A 16,487-nucleotide genomic window follows, 5' to 3' on the forward strand; every position below is an offset into this window, starting at 1 on the left:
AACACACACCGAAGCTCAACCACATCTTCATGTGTATTGGTACAGTTTTAGGGGCAGAAACAAAATGAAAACGGCACAGCTAAGACATTTAGCATAGCTCTCTGTCTATAAGACTGAAAGTTTTAAATATATGTGCTAACTTACCTGCATCATATTTCATGATACTGCAAACAAGGTGAGGCAACAAGTAACGCAGAAGTGGAGAGATATCATAGCCTTCTGAAAGGCCTTGCAAAAGTGTTACCAGTTCTGGGTTGTTGCACAGATAATTAAATGGCCTGCACAACAGAACAGGGGAAAAAAAAGAACAAAAAAAAACAAATATAAGCTTATCTGTGTTACCAATACTTGCAAAACATCCCAAGGATTCAATTTTCAGTACTGGGTAACAGCCTCATTGTAAATGCTCAAAAGACTGAAAGGGTACCACTTTCTTGTTGCCAGTTTTACTGGTGCATTTAATGCCCAACAAGAAAACGGAGTACTGCCAGTCATACTGAGCACAGCTGCTGCAAAGGCACAGTGAATATCTCTACGCTTTTGAGAAGTTGGTTGTACGAGAAAAAATAATTGTATGGATTGCATGAAGAGATATCCTCACATTGCATAGAGTGAAAAGAAGGGAAGAGAAATAACAGCTTAATGACAGGAGATCCTCAGAGAGAAGTAAATCTCTTCCTACTAATAAAAAGTTCCTCTCATCTTGTCTCCCTTTAATATCCACATCTGGATGCTGCATGATACATGAAGCATGGCTGTTCTTAACTTCCTGCAGCTTTGTTTTTAGCCTGTTTTCCTCTTCAAAGACTGCTTCCAAATATCTGGAAGGTAATCGCTGCGTTTATTCCCAGTAGAGACTATTGGAATACCAATGCTAATTTCTCTACCAGAAAACTGAACTCCTTGTAGCGTGCAGGACTTCAATCACCATGTTCAGCTGCACACAACAGCACTAACTGTTGCAGGGCAGACAAGACTGAAAGAAATGAAATATCACATGGACATCCAGAAGAACACAAGACTTCTGGGACCAAAGCAGTAGTGGTACAGAAGCACTTCAGGTGTAAAATGATATGAACTTAAAGTTCTTCCATGGAAGGGGCAAAACTACTTTTTTTCCAAGCTGTTTAAATAACCCAAAATTTGCACTACCATTATTATGCTAATTTCTCTTCCAAGACTCACACTTTCAAGAAAATCTCTTTCTGACAGGCTTCAGTTTCGCACATTGACAGCAACCCTTTACTGAGGGAAGTGGCAGGAGAGGAACCAAATGATGACAAACTCGTACCACTGAGACTCCTCAGCTGTAGCAACCACAAAAAAATTCAAAGCAAGCCAAATAAACCTCCAAACCCTTTGACACGCTGACTATCAACACTTCTGATAGGGAGGTTTCCCTTTAATGAGCAGGATGAAAACATTCAAATTATCCAAGTGCAGCTGGAGCTTTTAAAAGGAGGAAACTCAATTCATGTAGACTTACTTTTTCCCAAGATTGTCTCCTTTCTGAGTTTGTAGAAGTAGGTTCAAACACGCTACCCCTTCCCTGGCTAATGAGGGCACTTTAGATAATGTTTTGCTTATCTGCAACATCAAGGAATGCACCAAGGAGACCTCCACTGTCACTTTTACTGTCATCTGGCAGATTATCATGTATGTTGCAGCTCTGTAATCCTGTATAGAGGATTTCAAGCCCTAGGAAAAGACAAAGAGATAAAGTTGTAATTTTGACATACGCCAATAATAATAATAATAATAATAATAATAATAATAGTAGTAGTAATAACAATAATAATAAAGTAAATTAACATACAAATCATTTTCATCCTGATGTCCATGCAACTACACTAGCTTTTTCTCCAGGTGTTAACTTTTAAGGAATTATAAACCTAACTTTCAAGAAGAAAAAGCTGTCACACAGGGTCCACATGTAAAGGAAGAGACATACGTTCTTTAACTGCTGCTCTGCTTTTAAACAGAGCAGCAATCCCACACGCTGGAGCAAACAGGTAATATTAAAGCAGGTTGACTACTCTGACTCCAATTTTTCATTGTTAGCACACTAAGTTTCTAAGCCAAAGAGGTTCAGTCAAACTGTATACCCATTTCTCACAGTTCCATTCTTCATGTAGAGTAGGAAATAAAGTTCTTAAAAATGCTCTTCTAAGGTGTGAGAAAGCATTATTAGTTATGGACCTTCACATGCCTAATGCTTCAAACCCTCCTGAATGTTAGCTGCAGAAATCATGTTGGTAGAACACAGGACAGTTCATCACACAGGAAGGAAAACAAAACTTCAGGTACCTTTTGGATGTAAGGGAGCAGCATGGAGACTATGCTGTCTGTTATATTCTCTGCGGCTCCAAGAGCTGATACAATGGTGGAGGCATAAAATGCAAGAAGAACTCTCAATTGAGCAGAGTTGCCAGGTAACTCGGAAAAGACCTGGACAATAGAAGAATAAGTTGTTCAGACATCAGGAAAAGTGGGAACACTCATATGGTTTCCCAAAAAAGACTAAGATCTCAGAACTCCAGCTTGCAAGTTCTACAAACTCCTGCTGATGCAACCAAAAGCATCACCTCCCCCTAGCAGAAAACTTTGCCAGAGGTTACTGCCCCCCCTTTTCAATTCTATGTTCTCACTAATATTTGAAAGCATACATTTAAAACATCCATGACAATCCCCAAAAGAAATATCCACATTCAAAGTTACAAACCAGTAGCATGAATAAGTTTATAAAAGCAATTAAGAAAATGAAGTACTTTTAAGCAGCACAGTATCTTTAAGTAATACAGTATTGCCAAACTGTTTTGTCCTGGCTTATTGGTTCTCTGCCACTTCCTCATCTGAATTTCTAGAAACTGTAATCTATATAAGTAATAACACATGTTCATATTGTTTGCTAGTAAATGAGTCCTTTTACTACATGATACAAATCGAAATATTAATAAATAGCATAATACCATACATACAAAAAAATGGGAACAAACAAGTGACAACACACAAATGTTGTTTTAGAATAAAAGGAAAACAACCTTCACGGATTTCGCCACCAGCCTGCAGATGAAATCCATGAAATCCAGATCTTTGTAGCAGTGTGTAATGAGAGTACCCCTTGCCAGTGGGACGCCAGGTTTCTTTCCATAGTGAAAAAAGTAATATTAGAACACTCTAGAGTAAAACGAAGCATCCGAAGTAAAAATTAATAATAACCTCTTTAAATTAAGCCTACTGATCGGTTAACACCACTGAAATTGAAAATAAGTAACAGAAACCCATGCATCTCTCTGGAATTTTTTGTATCTACATTAAGACAGATACTGAACAGCATTATGTATAATGTATATTCAAATAATCACATATTTTAGTAATTGACATACTTCCTAGTTGCAAATACTTACACCTTAGAAGCACACTCTAACTTTGTCAAAAAAAAAAAAAGAGTAATTATGACTGAAGCTTTTTATCATTGTATTTAAAGAAAGATAGCAGAAACAACAGGTGGGTGGTAGGCTCCATTCTTGCAATTAGACCTTTCAGTACTATCCTACAAGTAACCACGCAAACAGGTGGACCATATTCACAAATCTAGTAACAGAGTCAGGATATTATTAATAAAGTTCCTCATGTTGCTCCCAACTGGCATCTGTTAAGTACTTTACCCTTATTGGATCCAGCCAATGCCATTTATGAGTTGGGCTTTTTATATTTAAAAGCTGAATAACTCTCACGAATAGTTTAGTCTCATGATACGGCAGAACACAACCAATCAAACTATCTTGATTGTAGAGGTGGATGTGAAATCTAAGAAAAAAACAAATAAATAAATACAGTTAAAAATTTACTTGAAGGTCAAAACAAAGACTCAGCCATGTTCTTCTCAGAACACGTGGTTTGCTTCCTTTTAAGCAAGACCAGAGAAGATCACACTGAGGCAGACATATGGTCCGCTTACCATCCAGAATCAAAAAAATGGCCACTAGCCATATGTAGGAAGTCAGGATAGAAACAATTTTTTACCCTTCAGTCAATGATTTTAGGTCCCTAGTTGACATAAACTAGAACCTTAGTTTATTCTGTACAGATTGTTAACATTAAATCAAAATCTACAATAATGTAGTATAAATTTTTGTACAATATATTAAAAAGAAATCATGATCAAAAAGGTTATATCAACAGCAACCACCTGCTCACTGTTTCATGATATGAAACATCACACTTTCTGCATCTGGATCGGTCAATTTATATAAAGACAAGAGCACTTCTTAAAAATACTTGGTTCATTTTTTCTTCACACCTTCTTACATTACCTTGTAATGAGGCTACTTAGCTCTTGTTATAAAAGAAGGGCATGTTTCACAGTTCACAGTTTATACTGAAAGTTTGCTATTTTACTCAGCATATTATCTCAAAATATATTACATAAATGCCTCTCTAGATCCTCTGTAAGATGGTTAGAGCTGCACAAATTTGGTGAAATCCAGGCAAATAAATAATTGCTTTTATACAGATCATTATGGTATACTGAAATTTTCCACAGAAATTTATCAAAAACCAAAATCTAATTGGCAAAAAATAACACACAGCCCCATAAAAACCAAGCCCAAATGGATACATATTTTTTAAATATATTTTAACCTTTCAACCTGTAGCTCCACAAAGCTGAGGTATAATTGTTCAAAATTATTAGGAAAGAAATTTCTTGCATTTCTAGAAGCCTTATCTATACGTGTATGACATTCAGTGGATTACCTGTGAATAAGCCATTCAAGGCACTTCTGTGCTGGCTTAAGCATAAAGTAGGGGGACAGGTGAATGAGGAACAATGAAATATTCTGATTCAGCTGCTGATTTACTGCTTTACTCTGAACACTGCGTTCCAGGCCTTTGGACATGGAACTAAACAGGCTGGATTGGAACACTTCAAAGGAAGGATCGATCCCCATCAGCTCTTCTAATCCAGTGCATCCTGCGGAAAAAAACAGAAGAATGCTTTAAATGCAACAGCTGTAATCACCAGTCCTATCCAGCTACATCCTCACTGGCATACCCAACCTCTCAGCTATACTGGTGTGTCATCCTTATTTAACAAGCCCAACCAAATTGTAAACAGGTCTAAGACCAAAACTTTTACTACACTTAAACTATTTCTTAACTGATAAAGGAAAAAAAAAGTCAGCAGTGTGCTCTTGCAGCAATGAAGGCCAACAGCATCCTGGGTTTCATTCGCAAAAGCGCAACCAACAGGTTAGGGGTGATGAACTTCACTTTCCATTTTGCATGTGTGAGACTGCATCTGAAATACTGGATACAATTTTGAGCTCCTCACTAAAAGAAAAACATTGATGTACAGATATCAATCCAGCAGAGGACCACGAGGATGGTCTGGGAACTAAAAAATGTCATCCAAAGTAAAGGCTGAGAACTGGGTTGAAATGAGATCACCAAAAGGAAATCTTCCTGCTGTCTGCATCTACTTAATGGCATAGCGCAGGTTATCAAGGAGATGGAGCCAGACTCTGAGATGCACAATGGAAGGACAGGATAGGATGACAGTAATTCCAATTGGAGGGACCTACGAAGATCATCAAAGTCAGTAGACTGACTACTTTGGGGCTAACTCAGAGTTAAAACTTTTCATTAAGACTGCTACCCTCTTAAATAAGGACAGGTATCAACCACCTCGTCAGAGAGGCTGTTCCAGTGTCTAACTACTCACTTGGTAAAGAAATTCAGATAGGAGGGAACGGATGCATGCTGGAACACAAGAAATTCCATGTCAATATAGAGATTTTTTTTTTTTTTTTTTAAACACAGTGATGGTCACAGATCAGAGGCCCAACACTGCATCAGAGATCACAGAACCTCAGTCCTCAAACTCAGCCAAACACAAGCCTGAGCAACCTGAGCTAACTGACCCTCTGATCAGCCAGAATAGTACCAAATGACCTTCAGGGGTCCTTCCAGGGAAAATTATTCTATGATTTTTATATAGCTGAAGTAAGCAAAGGTAACTCTTTGAATAAATTAAAATACAATATTCCATAGAGAGTGGTAAGAATTGTTTCATTATTTTGCACTAGTTTATACAGATCAAAGGCTAGGCAAAAAGCACATTCTTGGGTAAATATATATTCAAAAATGGAAACTGATGTGCACAAGGAACCTGACATGTGCCAACACAGAAAAGGCTTTTTCCATTTTCCATTATTTGTGGTTGTAACGTTACCAAAGAGTAGGGTGTCAGTACATTTTCATGAAATCATAGAATAATTCAGGTTGGAAGGGACCTTGGGAGATCTCTAGTCTAAGGCCCTGCTCAAAGCAATATTAGCTCTGATATCAGATCAGGTAGCCTACAGAATTATCCAGCTGTGATTTTCAAAAGGATGGATAGCAGTTTACTGTTTAAGTGCTTGACGTGATGAAAAGGCTTTTTGTTACACCCAGACTAATTCTCTGCTGTTGTAACTTATGCTTATTGTTTTCTGTTCTCCTGCCATGCATTTCTCTGAAGAACATAACCCATCTTACTAATATCTCCTCATAGATATTTGCAGCCTGCTAGTAGACCCATGAAAATCTTCTCTTCTCCACACTTAAGCCAGATCTTCCTGCCTCTCCTTTTCAGGCAAGTTCTCCAGCCCTTTACTATGTTGTGTCCTCTGCAATGAGCTCACCCCAGTTTGATGAGTTTCTTATGCTGGGGATGGAGATAAAACTGGACAGTCTTCTAGAATTGACCTAACAAGCACTGAGTAAAGAGAGATATCCTGTCCCTCAATCCTCCAGTTGTGCCTGTGGTAGCACAGCTCAGAATGCTGCTGGCCATCTTTTCCAGCAGGACACAGCTTGCTGCCCACCAGCGCTCCCCCGAGTCCTTCTGCAGAATACAGCCCAGCAGCGACCACCCCTGAGCCTGATCACCCAACCAGTTTTTCACCCATCTGGCTGACCCCTGTCTAGGCTGGAATGTCTGAAACTTGTCACAAAAATGTTGTGGGAGGCAGCGTGAAAAGCCTTGCTAACTCTAGACAAATGGTGTGCACTGCTCCCTCCTTGCTGTACCACCCCAGCAGGCAATCGCATCGGGCAGGCGTGATTTATCCGCGGTAACACCACGCTGACTGTCCCCAGTCACCTTGCTCTTCACGTGCCCAGAGATGTGCTCCAGGATGACCTGTCCGGCAATTCTGCCGCTGACTGGAGGATCACAGGAACATTAAGGTTGGAAAAGACCCTCAAGATCGTCTGCTCCAGCCATCCCCCTAACCCAACCTGTCTGTAGCACCCTCAGTTATTCCTTTGGCCATTCCTGTGGCTGAGGACATGCCCTTACCGTTCACCTTTGTCCAGACACAGTTCGGATAAGCGGTTTTTAAGACGACAGACGCGCAAAGACCCCAACTCACCGATGGCGAAGAAGGTGTCCCTGTCGACGGCAGCCGCCTCCTTGCAGTCAAACAGCAGCGACGCCGCCTCGGCGCGGCTCAGGAGGCTGGGGTCGCTCTGCGGGAGGGCGAGCCGCCGCAGCTGCTCGGCCAGGGACGTCATGGCTCGGCCGCTTTCCTCCACGGACACCTAACGGGAGGCAGCAGCGGCAGCAGGCCGCGGCTCAGACCGGCGCCCCGGCCCCGTAATGGCCGCCGGGCCGCGGTTACCATGGAGACGCCCCCCCCCCCTCCCAGCCCGGCCCCGCCGCCCCGCGCCCACCTGGCCGCGCGCCGCGCCGGGCCCCCCCACGTGCGCCGCAACGCGCGCCGCTAACCCGGAAACAGCGGCGGCAGCGGAAGAGGAAGCCCCGCCCCCCGCCGGCGGGGCCACGCCCCTCGCCCTTCTGCCCTCCCGCGGGAGGGGGGGAGCGGCCCCGCCCCCTGCGCGCGCCGGGAGCGGCCGTTGGTGGCCGTTGGGGGCGCGTGCGCGTGTTTGAACGGCGCCGTGCGCTGCTGGTGGGGGGGTGCTGCTGGCGGGTGGGGGTGTGAGGCCCTCTGGGCAGGGCTGGCCTGCCCGCGTCGTAGGGGTGCGCAGAGCTTGGGCTGCTCCACGTCCAGGTTCTAACGTATCCGGAGCGAGTGGCGCTGGGGAGGGCACAGGCAGCCTGAGCTTTTAACAGGTGCTGAAAGCTGCTGTGCTGTGTGTGGGTGAGGTCCCAGGGGCAGAACCCCAGGGGAACGTGGGTTGGAAGGGCTCTCTGAAAATAACCTAGTCTAGCCCCAGAGGAGGGCCAGCTTAGGGCAAGTTGGGATTGAGCGAGTTGGCATTGGAATGGGCTGCCCAGGGAGGTGGTGGGGTCACCGTTCCTGGGGGTGCTCAAGGAGAAGTTGGAGGTGGTGCTTAGGGACATGGTTTAGTGGGTGGCATTGGTGGTAGGGCGGTGGTTGGACCAGGTGATCTTGGAGGGCTTTTCCAACCCTAATCGTTCTATGATTCTATCAGTTGGTCAGAGGTTTGTCTGGACAGATTTAGTGCGTCTGTGAGGGTGTAAGTTCCACAGGTTTGGCTGCCCCCAGGTTACAAACAAATTCCTAAGATGAAAAAAGCATGGTGTCACCCACCTGTCTGCGTTTAGGGCTGCGGTGTTTTGTACCTTGAAGCAAGTGAATGAAGCCAGAAAGACAACATAGGTTTTGGCAGTCTGGGAGAAACCCATAAAAAAGCAGAGATACAACTAATTTCACTTGATGTGAGCTGATGGACAAGATGATGTCAAACATAACAATTCCACTACCAGACATGTACAAGTATTCCATATATTGTCAAGAAGCTTTATAGCTACAGCAGAAATAACAAATTTGTTTCCAGTAAAACCGCATTGTTTGGCAGTGATTTAGCGTGCAGTAGAAATACAAAATAAAATGGATGTAGATTTAGCTTTGTAGAGAATTATTTACGTGCTTAAATTTATCCATTGCAAGTGTCTACTGATCTCAGCAGGACTGTATGCTTTTATTAAATAAAATGTGTGTACGCCTTTGTAGGAGTGGGAGCAGGGAGAGAAAACAAAGTTGGATATCTGAGTTTGTGCCTGGTTATATTTACTGGTGCTTTGTCAGTGAGAATGTATTAACTATATATTTTTGTGTTACTTCTGACAGTATTTGATTGTAAAGGTAATTGCTTAGCCGTTTAAGGTTGATACCGTTGCTATTAAAATAGTGTTAAGGTATTTGGAGGATTTTACTGATTTAGGGGATTACTATTATTTGTCTGATAGTTCTAATGCCTTCGTTCTAACCATTTAGTAAATGAGCTGGCTAGGGGTGAAGCAAACCAAGATGCCAATTCATTGCACTTGTTCAAATTCCCCATGAATTTTGTGCATCTTTTTCCTTTATGAAGCCTTTTGCAACCTTATTTTTAGTATAGTTCAAACTGCTATAAATATGCATGTTTCTGTGTCTAAAAATATCAAACATTAAAATATATAAACTTTGCAAAGGCCAGAAATCAGTTTCTAAAAAAGTACTATATTATAGTTACCTAATTAAAAGCAGTCATTATGTAGAAAAATAATTGCTAATAACTCTCTAGCCAGAGAGATAAACTAGAAGTTGCAAATACTGATCTGTGTTTGGGTTTCCAGAGTTCCTATCCCGCTGTATTCTTCCTGTAGAGAGCTGCAAGAAGTATCTTTCTAGAGAAGGAAAAATACTTGGTTTTGACTTAATTTCAGAAAAGTGTTCCGTAGGAAAAATACAAGAACAGAAAGTCTGTTAAGAACTATGCTTAGCTAGCACTGTAATTCCTCAGTGGTGAAGCTGACTATCTCAGAGGCTTGTTCCAATTTCTATTTATGTGCATTAAGCTCTGGAGACATACACTGAACTGCAAAGTGATGCTTTTCTGAACTTAAAATCAAGCCTGTTTCAACCAGTCCTTTTAGATTCCCAGTGCCTGCATTATCACATAGCGAGTCTATGTGGGTGGAGTTCTTGTGGCCATACTACATCTAGGGTTGCCTCTGTTGATGGTTGCTTTTAAACTGCATTTGACACATTGAACTGTCTGCTAAACATTTTTGAGTCTTCGAATGTAACTTTTCACATGCTAATTTATATTTGAAAAAAATGATTTGCTTCAAGCATTTTTTGTGAGCCCATTCACTTCAAAGCGCTGGTGTGTTTGAAAACATTTGATTGAGAGAGAGCTATATCTACCTTAGTAAGTAATGCAACCCTGTAGGAGGAAATTTGTGGAAAGAAATGGTGCAGAGGAACCGCTGTCCACACTGTATACACGTCAGAGGTTTTACGCCGACTGGATCTTGTTCTGCCCTGTAGGCTAAATTCCTGCTAGGTGTGTTTCTGGAATGCATCTGCTGGTTTGGTTTCTTATGTAGGCCATAGACAGGGAGGAGTTTGAGCTAAAGTGGAGAAGAGAATCACTTCTGATGCAAAACAAGGACTGTTCAGTAGAATACAATAGTAATGTATCAAAATGAAGATAAGGAATTGAGTATTGCCTGTACAGTTTACATGCAAAGTTATGGGCTTGGCCAGTGTTTGTATTATTCTCAAGAGTTTATTAATACGTTTCCTAAGATGATTCTTTTTCCTTCTTACACCACCTCCTGTAATCTAGTGATCCACCATGATTTTGGATTATTAAAACAGTTTTGAAGGAGTTGGAAGAAAGACACCTTTCATACGCTTCGCTATTGCTTGCTAATAATCTTGGTAAGTTTACTGACATTTCCCCATGCCATTGCTAATAGGGAATGTGAGAGTGCTTGACATCCAAAATATGGTCTGATTACAACATGAAGTAATATTAAAACTTTTCTAGAGTATTCACAGGAGTCTTTAATGTCCTTAGAGTAAGTATTAAGTTCTCCAGCTTTTGAAGCAGAAGTAGGTGTTAACAAATATGTGTGGTTAGTGGGGGTATATCTATGCAGAGCTGTAAACGAATCCATAGTCTAGAACAGTGGATTGAACATATTTGAAGCTAAGGTAAGCTTGTCAAGAGATGCATTTTGTTTTGCTGCGGGTTGCAGGAGGCATGCTAATGTTTTGTGGTTTTGGAGGCTGTGCAGTTAAACTTGCTACTCCAAACGTATATACGTGTAATGTTTTTAATTCATATACATCTCTGCTACTTATTGGAAGATTATCATTTATAAGCGGGTATCTGCAGTCTCTGATTTTATGGAGTTTCTGTAATTGTCAGGAAGAAGGGAAGAACAGTACTTTATTGTATACTTTAGGGCTGCAGTAATTTATTTTTCTCTATTTTCGGTTCTTTCTGCTCTCTGTAAAAATGCAGCAGTCACCCTTCACATCTGGACTTTGTTATGCAATGATCAGACAGTACCTTTCTGCAGGGTATGCCTTAATAGGCCTCGAGGCCATTATTTTCTTGGCTTGACTTACGTTAGAAGCAAAGAAATTGGAGTTATTGTATCATCTAGATATTCAAATACATGAAACTAGAAAGTTGTGATTTATCTTCCCTATCTTATACTACTCAGCTACAGACTTACCTTTTATGCTTACTTTAGGGAAACTCAGGAGTAACTCTCATGAGGACAGTGGAGTTCTGCAAGCGTGCAGCTGGTGTAACTGGAGGCAGAAACAATCATAATTCAATGGTGCTTGAGGTTGCAGAAAATGGCAGTACTCATAGCTGAAACGGGACTGAAAGGAAAATAATTTTTCAGTTGAACTGAATGGCTGGGAGAAACTTGCTTGCTAGGCACTATATCAAGCACATCATCGACTTACTGACCACTGTGGCAGTCAGTATCATGTTTCCCTGGCTTTTCTTGGAAAATGTATTGCAGCTTCCCCCAGCCATAGATTCTCATGTGTAGCTGCATTCCAGATCTAAAAATAAATAGAAACCCTCTGGATGGGTTGGAGAAGGGGCTATTTTGGGGACTTTACTGTATTAAAGGTTTTCTGATACGGTACTACAAACTCCGGGCTTCTAATCAAAAATTATTGTAAAGGAAGCTTTTAAATATTTATTCTAGAGAAGAAGAAATAACCCCTAAATAAAAAAACAAGATGCTTCAGCTAGGCACATGCAGTGAAAGCATTGGCTTGAAAACAGTAGGCAATGGCTGTCTTCATAACTCTGTATTCCTACAAGATAGGCCTAGTTTGTTCCTAAAACATCAGGGGTAGTAGAGATCACAAAAACTGAAGGGAAAAAACAGTTCTTCTATTGCTGAGCTACAGATGGATTATGATATTTTTGATGTTTGTGTATTGTAAAAAAATCAGCTAGAAAGTTGGATTTCCATGAATGCTCAATTTTTGCAATGAAAAATAGGCAACTGTCTCATGGTTGCTGTGACTGCGATTGTTCTTTGTCATGATTTGATATTTATTAGGCTGAGAAAAAGTATTCTTTGTGCATGTGTTAGCTGCTTACTGTTAAGAAAAGATACCTTTGCTAGACAATCTACGGAGAAAGTAGGTGCCATGGATCTACTGTGGTACTTGTGAGTTGTGGTGTTTAATGTGTTGGGAGAACTTGGGAACAGGAGTGTGGCTATTTGGGACTTGGATGTAATAGGCAATAAGGGGACTGTTGGGTACTAGGCATGCCTCATCTTTCATAGCAGGGCTGTAAATGATGAAAGAGAAACTTAACTGAAGGTTGGAAGAAGGAAAAGTGATCAATAAGAAGCATGCTTCTTAACGCAGCATGCTTTTCTTACTGCAGTATACTGTCTTGCTATCACCTCTCTCTGCTGCCTCTGTTATTCAAGCAAATGGCAAGTGTTGGAATAACAGCAGATCTCATATGGTGCAGCTACCCATTCCTGACCTGCAGCTGTTCAAATCGCTATTTACTTGGCAGGCCAGCCAGTTGCTGTTTTTTTGGTTGTGTGGTTTTATTTTTTTTAAATGCTGAGATGAATCACATCTTTCTCTCTGAAGGAGAAAGTGTCGTTCCTGTCCAGATGCACTAAATACCTTTAAGCCTGTTCTCAGGCTGGCCCTTGAAGCCAGTGCCACTTTCATTTCTTCATTTACCTCAGTCACTGCCAGTCACACCTTCTCCATACCTGGTGGAATATGTGGTTTAAACTAGAATGAGCTTGTGACTTTAGATGATAATGTCTAAAGGCAATATGATTGACATTCAGTGGCAGAAGGTGGAAGATGCACCTGCTGATTTTGCTGTGTGCTTATGTTCAATTACGTATTTTTTATTTATCTATTTTCTAAAATTTATTTTGCACATCTTTACATAGGAATGAATTACATGTTCATGTAATTACATGTAATTACATGTAATTACATGTTCATGTTCCTAGCACAGTGGCACTGAACACTGGCAACAACTGAACAAGTTCCTTTAAACATATGTATGCATATATATGAGATATTAATCCTATAATATCTAGAGAATATTAAGAAGTGCATTCTTGTGATATTGCATTATACAAAGTATCTGCAATCCCCCCCCCCCAAGAAAAAACTTAAAATTTCTTTGCGTTTCAGTACAGTTTTAAAAAATGTTTGGGTTCTGTATTTGCTTTCGTTGTGCCTTGGAAACTGTTCATACTGGTATGTACTTTGGGGATTCCTGGTGGAGAGAAAACTAACTGTTCTTAGAAGAAATAACGTGTTTGATTTAGGTGGCAAGGGTATGCAACTGAGTTTTACAGATAAGCCCAGATCTCTAAATCTGTTAACTTGCTAGAGATACCATGTTGTCAGACCTAAAATAGTGGCCTTGCTGTCTCGAGATGATGTAAAGGCTTGGTGCTCCCTTTCATAAAATAGTCTTGACAAATGGAAATGTTCTTGGTAACAGCTAGTAACTGTTACTGGCAGAAGGTTATGTCGGTGTTTTCTGTGATGCATTTCTTGCTCTCTGGCATTCTGCATGTATTGTGTATGCCACTGAAGAGAGCTCTTTGCAGAGGAACTACTTGAGAGAGACTTGGAGATCCAGTGGCATCAGAGGCAGTTCCTTGGACACACTGAGAAGAGGGTCCTATTTCTGCAGAAGGCTTGAGAGGCACTTAGGGTATAGGAAGGCAGCCTGGCATTGAACATCTCATGAAGGGGAGTGTGTGGCTCTGAGAATCAGGTGATTCTGACACTGTTGCTGATACACCTCCTTTAATTAAGCCTGGTGGCTGGAGGCAAAGCAGTTCCTGTGGCGATGCTCTCAAATACTGCATAGAAGAGGTTCCACTTAAGAATCTTACCTTCATACTTTACCTGTGATAGGACCCTTTTGGTTTGTAATACCTACTAATTGTAACAGTTTGGTGATGTATGTGCCTTGTTTCAGTCTATAGAGGGGGAACAAAGCATTTTAAACAATTTATGACTAATTTCAACTTCAGAATGTGTCTAGTCTGTCTGTGTCAACATAAAAGATTTCAAGACTGTTGTGAGTGAATCTGCAACAGACAGACCTAAGATCCAAAGAAACAGAATGACTCTTGTTGTTGGCCTATTGTAGTAAATCTGGATTAACTTCCACTGCCATCGGGGAATGTAAACAGAAAGCTTTTACCTTTTAGTGTGCGGAACATGATGTTTCTTGAGCAGAAGCTGTAATGGTTTTATTATTGTTAAGGTGCACTGGAAACCTTTATTACTTTTGTTAACATTTTTTATGAGCTGTCTTCCAATTCAGAATTTATTTTTAATTTCTTAATTTATAAAGTATTTATAATCAGTTATAGAACAGATATCTTAAAAAAAAATATAATTAAGATTACAAGTCAATTAATTGTGGGCTATGCCAGAGTTGAAGTTTTCCAAGCAATCTTAATTCATATGCTTTGTAGGTTTCACAATGCAAACTTTAACTGCATAGTCACAATCTCCTTTTCTCCAGAAATCAGAAATCCTTCTTTGTTTAGTGTATTGCATAAGTAGAGTTCCACAGCATTATGATTTCTTTCTTCTTTTTTTTTTTTTTTTTTATTCAGTGGAGGTCTGTTGCATGCAGTTGAAGCATGTTCCCCAAATATAAAATAAATTATATTCATCTCTGGTTGTCACTGTATTTCTACTTGTCTTTGAGTATTCCAAATCTATAGGGTATTCAATTTTCATATGTATCCTTACACTTTGTTGTTATTATTGGCCTACAGAAAGAAAACTGAGGCACATGCTCCCAATTGACAATAGATCCATTTCCCCATCCAGTGGATAGTTTTAGGATAGTGAATGTTGGTCCTGCAGATTTTGTCTCTTCTCTAAGTGCTCTACAGAGTACAGTTATTTTTTTTTTCTTTCCCACTGAATGGGCATTGCAGTTTGTACATTTAGGTCGAGCAGAGTCCTATATTTGCTTGATATTTCCATCATGCATTGTTTTAAACATTTTCTCCTGCAATTGAAAGTGCTTTCTGTGACTCTTGACTTCCACCACTTAACAGTACAAAATTAGCCCCCGTATTTGCAGGGCCCGTCCTGTCCCATCAGTCTCATTTTCCATAGATCATCTGTGTGGCAGGGTGACCTATGAAGGAGGTGTAAGGGGGTTGCCGAGCCATGAGGAATGAGTCGAAAAGTTTCTTGGTGTTCTAGAAGCTCATTCATGACTCAGTGGTTTCCCTTACAGAAGCCCCAGGTATATCCGAATCCATCCATTTCATGGATGAACTTTGATCCATGCAGTTCAATCCATCCATGAAGTGCAAAACCAGCTTTTTGCTGAATGCTTTCATCAGGGGAAAAAAGGCCAGGGGAAGATGTGTTCAGCCTGTCTCAACTAAAACAATGAATTCCAGAGTTCATACTATAAATACATGTGGAGCCTTACAGCCTATAGGGCTCATCTTTGTTCTAGTTCCTGACTCTATGTGTATGAACTGTTATCATATGAACTGGAAAAATACCCAGAACAGCATCTGACTTGGAAAAAAAGCAGTTTCAGTTCAGTTAAGAAATTCAGGAAGTTAACAGCTATTTTAGATCTAACTATGGGGCATAACAGAGATCTAGATTGCATATTATCGCAACTCTGCTACATTTATCCTGTAAATGAACTGTCTTCAAAGTGAAGAAGCGTGCAAATAATTTTTCTGCACATACGCTGATCTGAACTTTCACAGAGAGAGAGATGAGCCAATTAAGAAACAAATGACTCATCCACATCCAGACATTGAGAATAGACAAGAGTCATCAGCATGAGTGGATTGTTGTTGGTAGCTTTCAAGAACAACCAGTCTTGTACTGGAAAGTATGTTGTCCAAAACTGATACCCATTGCTCCTGAGATGAGAATATGGCCAAAGTTAGTGAGGGAGGTCATAGCTGGAAAAAGAACAATTGTCTTCAGAACCGGAATTGGAAAATACAGGCCTTGCTTTAACGTCAGGCACAGCAGGAACACTGCTCATTTTCTCCGTGCTGATTCTTAATATACCTAAGTGTCAGAGTAAAGCTTTGTTGGACAGAATGCAAGGACAGGAGTTCTGGAAAAGAAAAACTTGCACAATGTGTTGCAGAAAGAACATGTCTGTGTTTGGCAGTAATTCAGGTTGAGCCCAATGTT

At 40.6% G+C, this 16,487-nt stretch overlaps 2 protein-coding genes across 6 annotated transcripts in view; one reads left to right on the forward strand and one right to left on the reverse strand.

Moving 5' to 3' along the window:
• The window catches only part of HEATR1 (HEAT repeat containing 1), a 38,318-nt gene extending 30,479 nt beyond the window's left edge, over positions 1–7,839 (reverse strand). The window contains exons 1-8 of the mRNA XM_083828116.1: positions 7,720–7,839; positions 7,419–7,587; positions 4,759–4,975; positions 3,669–3,810; positions 3,042–3,143; positions 2,308–2,448; positions 1,487–1,698; positions 145–278 (exon numbers count right to left, since the gene is read on the reverse strand). Of these exons, the coding sequence (XP_083684242.1) occupies positions 145–278; positions 1,487–1,698; positions 2,308–2,448; positions 3,042–3,143; positions 3,669–3,810; positions 4,759–4,975; positions 7,419–7,560 (1,090 nt within the window). The 5' untranslated portion in view covers positions 7,561–7,587; positions 7,720–7,839. The remainder of the gene's footprint in view (positions 1–144; positions 279–1,486; positions 1,699–2,307; positions 2,449–3,041; positions 3,144–3,668; positions 3,811–4,758; positions 4,976–7,418; positions 7,588–7,719) is intronic.
• Positions 7,840–7,968: 129 nt separating this feature from the next.
• ACTN2 (actinin alpha 2) overlaps positions 7,969–16,487 on the forward strand; it is an 83,841-nt gene continuing 75,322 nt past the window's right edge. Inside the window, exons 1-2 of one of the 5 annotated variants that reach the window (XM_083828125.1) lie at positions 7,976–8,119; positions 10,588–10,682. The gene's annotated coding sequence lies outside the window, so the exon portion shown is untranslated. Of the gene's footprint in view, positions 8,148–10,587; positions 10,683–16,487 lie in introns of all 5 variants that reach the window. The other 4 variants (XM_083828131.1, XM_083828130.1, XM_083828127.1 and 1 more) reach the window with 4 other exon arrangements.

The sequence above is a fragment of the Anser anser genome, assembly GCF_964211835.1.
Source record: "Anser anser genome assembly, chromosome: 3".
In the NCBI taxonomy this organism is placed as follows: domain Eukaryota; kingdom Metazoa; phylum Chordata; class Aves; order Anseriformes; family Anatidae; genus Anser; species Anser anser.